This window comes from Pinus tabuliformis, chromosome 5_2, assembly GCF_031772625.1.
Source record: "Pinus tabuliformis cultivar Carrire ecotype Pingquan chromosome 5_2, CPIR1, whole genome shotgun sequence".
NCBI lineage: Eukaryota > Viridiplantae > Streptophyta > Pinopsida > Pinales > Pinaceae > Pinus > Pinus tabuliformis.
In genome coordinates, this window is record NC_142306.1 from 72,860,171 (window position 1) to 72,870,210 (window position 10,040).

The 10,040-nt window shown below is 41.7% G+C and overlaps 1 protein-coding gene across 1 annotated transcript; it reads right to left on the reverse strand.

The window, feature by feature from the left end:
• Positions 1-6,084: 6,084 nt before the first annotated feature.
• LOC149157605 (uncharacterized) lies at positions 6,085-9,699 on the reverse strand. The gene is made up of 2 exons (XM_089433741.1): positions 8,688-9,699; positions 6,085-8,519 (listed from the first exon to the last, which is right to left on the reverse strand). Exons 1-2 carry the CDS (start codon positions 9,697-9,699, stop codon positions 6,085-6,087), a joined length of 3,447 nt encoding a protein of 1,148 aa, XP_089289867.1.
• Between the last annotated feature and the right edge of the window lie 341 nt (positions 9,700-10,040).

Sequence of the window (10,040 nt, forward strand, 5' to 3'; positions counted from 1 at the left end):
AATTGAAGTAATATTTCGATCAAGTGGATGTAGTGTTCGTGATCTTGATACAGGAGAAACAGTGATCAAAGGCAGAAGAACTCCAAATAATCTATACATATTTGAAGAAGGACAACAACAATGCTATTTAAGCAAGGATGATGAACACTAGTTATGGCACCGGAGGTTGGGGCATCTAAGCTTTTCACAAATAAGGAAAGCATGCAAATACCAAGTAGTTTGTGGTCTTCCAGATATCAAAATTCCAGACAACACTATATGCAAATCATGTCAGTTTGGTATGCAAACCAGAACTAACTTTCCTGAGAAGGAAGGATCAGCTAGTAGGCCTCTTGAGCTAGTCCATACAGATGTATGTGGTCCATTTAGGACAAGGTCACCTCGAGGAGAAGAATACCTTATATTATTCATTGACGACTTCTCCAGGTTTGTTTGGTTAGGACTTATGAAGCACAAAGACGAAGCATTCGAAAAATTCAAATCCTTCAAAGCCTTGGCTGAAAATGAATTAGATTACAAAATTAAGTGCCTCAGGTCCGACAGAGGTGGGGAATTTACCTCAAATGAATTTTTTGATTTCTGTGAAGAACATGGAATAAGAAGGGAATTCTCTACAGCTAGGACTCCTCAGCAAAATGGAGTGGCGGAAAGGATGAACAGAACAGTCCAACAAATGGCTCGTGCTATGCTTGATGAGTCTAGAACTCCCGCAACCTTCTGGGGTGAAGCTGCATATGCTGCGATTGTTATTCTCAACAAAACAAATGTCCGAGTGAATAGCAATCGAACTCCTCATGAGCTCTGGTATGGTGAGACTCCTTCGGTAAAGCATTTCAAAATTTTTGGGAGCAAATGCTATATTAAGAATACTGATGAGCAGCTTGGCAAACTTGAACCTAGAGCAGATGAAGGCATTCTCCTTGGTTATTCTCCCTACAAAAAAGCATATAAGTGTTACAATAAAAGACTTTGAAGAATTGTTGACAGCATTGATGTAGTGGTTGATGAAAAAGGATACATCCCTAGGGAAGTGAATCATGAAAATATCAATGAGGATGAAGACTACTCTCCAAATCAGACAGATGATGAAGAAGAACCCCAAGAGGCACCAAAGGAACAGATAAGGATAGAAGAGAGGACTCCATCCAGGTATGTTCAAAAGAATCATCCAAAATCTCAAATTTTGGGGCAGAAAGAAGTAGGTATACAAACAAGAAGAAAAATAGCAGAAGCTTCAAGCTATTTGGCATTGCTCTCTTCCACTGAACCGCAAAATGTAAAAGAAGCATGCAAAGATGAGTGTTGGGTTAAGGCAATGGATGAAGAGCTTGAGCAGATCGAAAAGAATAACACTTGGGAGTTGGTTCCTATACCAAAAGACAAAAATTTCATAGGAACAAAATGGATCTTCAAAAATAATTTGAATGAAAATGGGGAAGTGATTAGAAACAAGGCCAGACTTGTTTGTAAAGGGTATGCTCAACAGGAAGGAATAGACTTTGAAGAAACTTTTGCTCCCGTTGCTAGACTTGAGGCCATTAGAATGTTCCTTGCTCTCTCTAGCTTCCAGAAGTTCAAAGTATTTCAAATGGACGTAAAATCAGCCTTTCTGAATGGAGACTTAGAAGAAGAAGTGTACATAGAGCAACTAGATGGCTTTATCCATGGGAATGATCCAAATCTTGTATGTAGACTTAAAAAGGCTCTCTATGGCCTTAAAAAAGCTCCAAGGGCTTGGTACTACCTCTTGGACAAATACCTTCATCAACAAGGTTTTTCAAAAGGATCAGCAGATAGCAATCTTTATATAAAAATTGAAAATGACAAATTGCTAATACTTGTTGTGTATGTAGATGATATTATCTTTGGCAGCAACGAAGAAGGTATGAGTCAAAGCTTTGCCTTGGTGATGCAGGAAGAATTCGAAATGTCTTTGCTCGGAGAACTGACATACTTTCTTGGATTGCAAATCCAACAAAATGAAGGCGGTATCTTCTTGTCTCAAACCAAGTACCTCAAGCAGATTTTGAAGAAGTATGGCATGGAAGATTCAAAACCAGTATGTACCCCCATGGTTACAGGATGCAGCCTAAGTGAAAATGATGAATCGGTGGTAGTACATCAACCAACCTATAGATCCATGATTGTAAGTCTACTTTATTTGATAGGTACCCGACCAGACATCATGCATGCAGTGGGAATAGTTGGAAGATTTCAGGCAAATCCAAAGGAAACTCATCTTTAGGCAGTCAAGAGAATCTTCAAGTACCTTCAAGGAACTCAAAACTATGGCTTATGGTACCCTAGAGATACAGATCTCACACTTCATGCTTACACAGATGCAGATTGGGCCGGAAGAGTGGATGACAGGAAGAGCACAAGTGGTGGTGCATTCTTTATGGGTTCCAGATTAGTATCTTGGTTCAGAAAGAAACAGATTTCGATTGCTTTATCTACAACTGAAGCGGAATATGTGGCTGCTGCAGCTTGTTGCACTCAACTTCTTTGGATGATGCAAACCTTGCAGGATTTTCAAATCACTTGTACTCCACCTGTCTCTATCTTATGTGATAATACAAGTGCAATAAGCATTTCAAAGAATCCTGTCATGCATTCAAAGACCAAGCACATACCTATCAAATATCACTTTCTTCGGGAACAAGTGCTTGAGCAAAAAGTCAAGTTGGAGTATGTTCCTTCCAAGGAACAAATTGCTGATATCCTTACCAAACCACTGCCTAGGGAAACTTTTGAATATCTCAGACAGACGCTGGGAGTAGTTGATGCTTCATCCTGCTGTTGAAGCTTGTTTGTTTCAAAGAAAAGTTGGTGTACGCGAGTTGGATTAGGGGAATCCTCGTACATACGCAGATTTATGCAGGTGCAGTCACGTATATGGAATTCTGAATAAAATCACCAAGAACAGACTCTGGTTGAAGATAGTCTGATATGGGTCTGTCAGAGACCACCAGGCACAGGTTTAGGGGGAGAAGATAATCTTCTAACAAGGCATTGTTGGCATTACCTTAGAAGCTCTTGGTTCTAGTACTCAAGCTGTTTTTGTTTCAGGTGGATCAGCTGCAGAAAGGAGAACATAAGAAGAACATGGTTGCTGATATATACAGCGATTGTCAGATGTTGCTGATAGTTTATTGGTGATTTGCATAGTCTTGATATTTCGTTTCTATGTCATGTATATCTTTTTTATCAAGTTCATGTAACGGCCTATTTTGGTTTCCCCACTATGCCTGGGATGATTGATGCAATGTGATTGGTTGTCATATGTAAATTTCTGATGTATCCCCACTTGGTTGGGTGATGGATGTATGTATTGAGTCTTTTGGTGATAGGAAGGTCTTTCATAATGAATATGTCTTAGTTCTTCTTGAAGAACATTCTTTGCAGATCTTTCCTATAGTCAGGGGGAGCATGCTTAGCACAGCAGAGCAGAAATATCTACATGTACTCAGGGGGAGCATAGCCCTTTGCCCTTGATGACAAAGAGGGAGAATGACTTTGAGGATCTTGGGGTTGCCATCAAGTCCAAAGGGGGAGATTGTTGGCATTTTGGCACAGGAGTGGTGCTATGGTACAGGTGTTTTCCTTGATGACAACTCTCTTTGGTGACAGATCTTAGTTCAGGCGCTCAGAATGAAGGAAATCTTGTATACGCAGGTTCACCTTGCCAAACACATGTATACACGCGGGTTATACATTCAGAAGTCGCGTATGCGTATACACGCACTTTTATGCACAGAAAAGCGCGTACATGGTGGGAAACTTATTTTTGGTCCATGGTTGTTAGTCCTTGGAATTTGAACCTATGGTTTTGGACCATGGTATCTCGTCAGAAGTGTTGACCCCAGGTTTTGGGCCCTTGGTATTGGTTTATTATGGTTTTGGACCGTGGTATTGTGGAAGGCCTAAAACTATAAAAGAGGAAGGAGATCATGTGACAAGGGATCATCTGAATTATTATTGAATATCTGATAATGTATGAGATCTGGAATACTGGTGATTGGGTTATGGTGCAGATATAGATCTGAATGAAGGAGGAACCTGAGCGCAAGAAGGATAAGGACTATTGATGGATCAAAATCTCAAGGCTTGAACATTGGTATCTCTGTATGATTTTGATCTGTTATATGTGGCACACTCTTGATCTATAAATCTGGGTTAACTAATGTTTGAATGCTTAAAAGAATAAATTATCCTTTATATATCTATACGCAGGTTCAGTGAATTGCAGGTGCGTATACACGCTTTTTTTGTGAATGAAAGAAGCGTATACGCAGGTTGGTTGTGGTACAGAGGTGTATACTCGCAGGTTGTTGAACAGTGAAGTAGCGTATATATCTTGATTTATTTTCTAGCTGCTTTTGTTTTATTACTGCAGTGTTCTGGGTTTAGAATTGGTGTTTGATTACAGTTACTGTGTTCTGGGTACAACAACCAGAGAAGTGTTTATTTGGTTCAGCTTTTGATTGGTGAAAAGGAGTTTGGGTTATGCAGAAATTCCTGATGTTTGATTGATGTTACTTGTGGATCCAGTCTGAAAATTAATGAAACGAGGTCCCTGAAAGAAAAGAGAAGGTTGCAGCCTTCTGCAGGTAGGAGCCTGCATACAAGTATCTCAAGCTAGTACAAGAACTTAGGGGGTTGGAGCTCCCTTCCAGGAAAGCTGGAGAACGAGAGAGAGTTGTAGCTCTCTGCAGGTTGCAGCCTGCGTACTGGTAAAGACTGCACCAGTACAAAACATTGTAAAGAGAAGTTTCTAATTAAAAATAAGATAGAGACGAATTGCAGCAGGGGGTTTTCACCCACATTGGGTTTCCTCCTTATATCTTGTGTTCTTGTGTGTGACTGTCTTCTGCTCTGTTTCTGGTACTGTTTATTTGCTTCCGATACACAGATTAATAACTGACATCTGAAAGACAAATCAAATTATAAGTCTTCTTTGTATACGCGGGTTTCTTTATCTGTAGTTGCGTATATACACGGTTTTTATTAACAGAAGTAGCGTATATCATTTGGAATTGAAAAAGGAAATATTGGACTTGATAATACTGATTCACGCCCCCTCTCAGTATTATTTCCAACAATACAAACTTCATATATTAGAAAATCTTCTCTGGGAAGTATTTATGCATAGAGCGAATATGTTTCTATCTTCATTGGGAAGCATATAGAATCCAAGCAACAATATTCTTTGGTATTCATATACTTCCCTAGTGAAAATAGATTTATAGGGAATTTTTTTTTTTGACATTAACGGTTATAGATTTTATTTATGGTGGCAAAATGCCTGCCGCTAGCATTTACATTTCAGCTTGTCAAAAGGAGTGAGTTCATAACTGTTCTGTCAAACTAACGCCGAGAACAGGAATTAACACAACAGGCGGTTCATTACAGTAGCATTAGTTGATTTGATAAGAGAGGAATCCGCAAAGATGAAGGAGCTGCCCGGCTATGAACGCTGTAACGACTGAGGTCATCAGACTTCTTTGGACCATCCCTGTTCCAGCTAGCAAAGGAACTGTTCTGTCAATACTAACGTCGAGAACAGGAATTAACACAACAGGCGATTCATTATAGAAGCATTAGATGATTTGATAAGAGAGGAATCCGCATAGGTGAAGGAGCTGCCCGGCTATGAATGCTGTAACGACTGATGTCAATGGACTTCTTTGGACCATCCCTGTACCAGCTAGCAAAGGAGAATCGAGCTTAAGAGAATCTTCATCGCACAGAAATACAGATGGCTTGAGGATCTTCATCGCACAGAAATGCGTTTCTTGAAACTACAGGACGAGTGCCTCCATTAGGGGATTAAGAGCTTTGAGGGTGTTCAGATATGATCGGAAATCAATGTTCTGGTGCCGGATAGGTTCAGGGCTGGATCTGAGATGACTTTAGAGGAGATTTGAATCCGCAAGAGGAGTTTTGACAGAAGATAGGGGTATTGATAAGAGGGATGTCTGACCTAAAATCAAGACTTCTTAAAGCAAAGACCCAAGAAGCAGAGGAGGGCAGAGCATCGAAATAACCATTGGATCAGAAACAGCAGATCGAAAAGCAAGAACCTTATGGAATAGGACAGAAGGATTCCCTCGAATTAACCACCAGTGCTCTTCGTTTGCAGAGGGAGCCAAGATTGGCCTCCAAATCTGCTTCAGAGTTGAGCCCCCTTAATATGTGATAGAAGGAGATTTTCCTGAACTTGGGCAGAAAGAGTTGAATTTTGTTGATAACAGTGGCCAAATGGATCTGATGAGGAGTCTTATGCGAGGACATTGCCTGGATGATGAGCCTAGAGTCTCCAAAAACACAGAGAGAGAGGATGTTTCGATTAATTGCCAGGTTCAGCCCTTGCCACAGTGCTAGAGCCTCTGCTCTATTATTGGTTTCGGTGCCCAGGCCCCAATGGAATCGAAATTCTGTTGCTCCTCCAGGTTTCAAGAGAACCCCACCACTGCCTGCCGCCCCAGGGTTTCCTTTAGAAGCCCCATCAAAGAACAAACAGTATTCATCTAAGGTTGATCTCCACTTTATAAACTCCTGTTCCTCCAGTCTGATCTCCCAGTTGGCGTGGATAGGAGCAGAAGGTGTGGATCTTTCGTTCAGATTCGGAACCAGTTCTTGGAGCCATTGCTCCTCTTCTTTGACCAACTTCAATTCATTCCTGGAAGTAGAATTAGCCTCCAAAGCCTCGCCTAGCAGAGCTTTGATTTTAGAAATTACCCGTGTAGGGTTGCAGCTTTCTCCTCTGAAAATCCTATTATTTCTCTCCAACCACAGCTTCCAGCATATAAACTTAGGGATCCACATCCAGCTTATTTTGAGAAGACTTTTTTTTTTTAGGCAAAAGGGAGATAGAATGACCCAGGTTCGGAATAGATTAGAGATGCTTTCTGGAAGAACAAAATTTGCATGGTTTAACCTCAGAACTCCCCTCCATACTACCTGAGCAAAAGGGCAGATCAACAGCAGATGATTGACATTTTCTTCGGCAGCCAAACAAAGGGGACATCTGGAGGGCCCTTCCATCCCTCTTCTTCTCAAATTGTCTCTGGTGAGGATGCTATTGTGCGCAACAGTCCAACAGAAAAAGTCAATTTTGGGGAGAGAGGGGAAATCCCATATAAATTTCCATATAGCTGGGTTAGGAGGGGCATAAGGGACAGCCAGAATTCTTTTGTAACCTTCGGCAGCTGTGTAAGAGCCTGAGAGGGAGCCCCAGCCTCTTTTGTCTTTAGAGTTGGCCTTTGAGGGAGACTTGCCTTGGAGCAGATCCAACAGTAGTGAAGCTTCCCCCTGCAACATATGAGGAATCTCTCCCAAATTCCAACAATCCCAGAGCCTATCAAGATCATTCTTCCAGGTGGAAATGTCCCACAAGGTGTGCAAGTTGGCGGACTGAAGCCAAGCTCTGATATTTGCAAGCCCCTCCACTTGAATCAAAGGTTGGTCTCCCAGAATTGAATCTTCCCAGATTTTAATTTTTCTCCCATTACCTGGGATCCAGTAAAGTTGCTGGCTGAATTGCTCCATAGCATGACTGCAGAGATTGAAGATTGGAGATCCTTTTAAGGTTCTTGGAGGCTTATCCAGGCATCTCAAGCGCTGTCCTTGGTAGTATTTCTTCCAGATGACTCTTTTGCTCCAACTAGATTTACCGGAAACTAAATTCCACAAGATCTTGGTTCCCAAAGCAAGGTTTTGAGCAGCCAAGTTACGTAGATGGAGGCCGCCTTCCAGCAGAGGTTTCTTGATGGTCTCCCAGTTCACTAAGTGGATCCTTCTGTCGTTGTTGTTCCCACCTTCCCATAGAAACCTTCTCAACAAACTGTCCATTTTGCTGAGAAAGGATTTAGGGGCGAGGAGAACTGAGTTTTGGTAAAGCGGCATACTTATAAGGACTGACTTCATCAATATGACTTTCCCTGCATTATTCAGCCATGAGGCACCCCAAGATTGGATTCTGTTCTTTAACTTATCGAGCAGCGGCATCCAATGGGCCAGTTTGGGTTTGGTTTTGAAGATTGGGATCCCGAGATATTTAAAAGACTCCCAATTACGATTTCCATCCATTTCTAGAAGCCTTGCCATGTCAGACAGCTCCTTAGTCGTGCAGTTCCAGCCATAGATTGAGCATTTCCGATAGTTAATTTTGCTTCCTGAGATCGATTTGTAAATGTCCAGCTCTTTCTTGAAGGATCTGGCAGAGATTAGGCTGGCTCCTCCAAGCAGCAAAGTGTCATCTGCAAACTGTGCATGGTTGATATCCTTTACCCTCTGAGTCGTTCTAAGGCCAGGAAGAATTTGAGTCTTCTGATTGTGATCAAGCTGGAAACTGAGAACCGAGGCCTGAATAGCATAAAGGAGAGGAGACAAGGGACAACCTTGTCTGAGGCCTCTAGAGGCTTGGAAGAAGTCAGTTGAGCGGCCATTGACCAGAGGTGCGATCCATGGCGAGGCAATACAGGCTTTCACCCAGTTTATGAAGGCGGATGAGAAACCTAGATTCTTCATTACAATAAACAAAAAATCATGTCTTACCCTATCGAAAGCATTAGCCAGATCGAGCTTTATAACCATACCTTTCTCTTTTCTTTGACAACTTGAATGGACAGCTTCTTGCACCAGCACAATGTTATCCAAAATCTTTCTTCCTTTTATGAATCCACCTTGATTTTCAGGGATGATGGCTGGCAAAATATTCTTTAATCTGTTGGCAATTATTTTGGAGACCAGCTTGTAGCTAGAGTTGCACAATGATATGGGCCTAAATCTGCTAAAGTCGGAAGCGCCTTTCTCCTTTGGGATCAATGCTAGGAATGCCGAATTGATGCCACCGCCCAGCTTTGCACAATTCTGGGATTTTCTGACCATTCTCAGTAAATCTTTATTGATTGTCGACCAGCAGGCCAAGAAAAACCTGACAGTGAACCCATCAGGACCTGGGGCTTTATCAGGCTCCATAGAGTCCAGAATATGCTTAATTTCATCCAAGCTGATCGGAGCAGTCAGCATGGCGTTATCCGAATCCTTAACGCTATTGGGAATTAAATCCATCGGATAGGCCTGGGGATCTATAGGGTTTTCTTCAGGAGCCGAATAAAGATCTTTGAAGAACGAGTAAGCAGCTCTCTTAATGCCATCAAAATCCTTTATAACTGTGTTTTGGTATTGAATCTCAGAAACTGTTTTGAAGTGCTTTCTGGCTTCGGCTTGCTTGTGAAAGAAGCTGGTGTTCCTATCTCCGGACTTTAACCATAAATTTCTAGATTTCTGTCTCCAAAATTCTTCCTCCTCCCTGCTAGATTTGTGAACCTTTTTTTGCAGCTCGACTTCTTTTTGAAGGAGATTTTGAGTTACAGGACTATTCTCCATTGCTGTTTGATGGGCAGCAAGGTTGTTGAGAGATTCTTTTCTTTTGGCAGTAGGTGTTTCCATTCTTTTTGCCCACTCCTTAAGGCTTCTTTTTAAAACTCTAATTTTCTCTTCCCACACATAGAAAGGGGAGCCATGGACAGGCCTATTCCAGGCATCCGAAACAACATCTTGAAATCCTTCTTGCTGTATCCACAAAGGGCTGAACCTGAATGGAATGGGGCCTAAATTGCCATCCAGTGAAAGCTCAAGGAGGATGGGCTTGTGGTCAGAAATGAGATTTGGAAGAATTTTAGAAGTGGCCATTAGACCGCAAGTCAGGAAGGATGAATGGACAAGGAATCTGTCCAAACGGGCAGCTATATGATTTGGGGATAATCTTTTGTTGGATCAGGTGAATTTGCCTGAAGTAGGTTTTATATCCTCCAGGTCCCAGCCCAACATAATATCTTCAACCCATTCTCTAGCAGGGTCCCTGACAATGGAGCCTCCCTTTTTCTCATCAAGAGCAAGGGTGACATTCAGATCCCCTGCAATGATAATATTTCCTGGATTTTGTTCTGAAAGAAAAGATTGAAGCGAGTTCCAACAAAATTTTTTTTCCCCTGGCAAAACGGGAGCATATAAATTAAACATACTTACTTGTT

What these genes read in the sequence shown, in the direction of transcription:
- LOC149157605 (XM_089433741.1), bottom strand. Translation starts at nt 9,699, where the DNA reads ATGGCCACTTCTAAAATTCTTCCAAATCTCATTTCTGACCACAAGCCC. An exon ending in CATCATCCCTGAAAATCAAG is followed by an intron (nt 8,520 to 8,687) that starts GTGGATTCATAA and finishes TGAAGAATCTAG; the next exon opens with GTTTCTCATCCGCCTTCATA.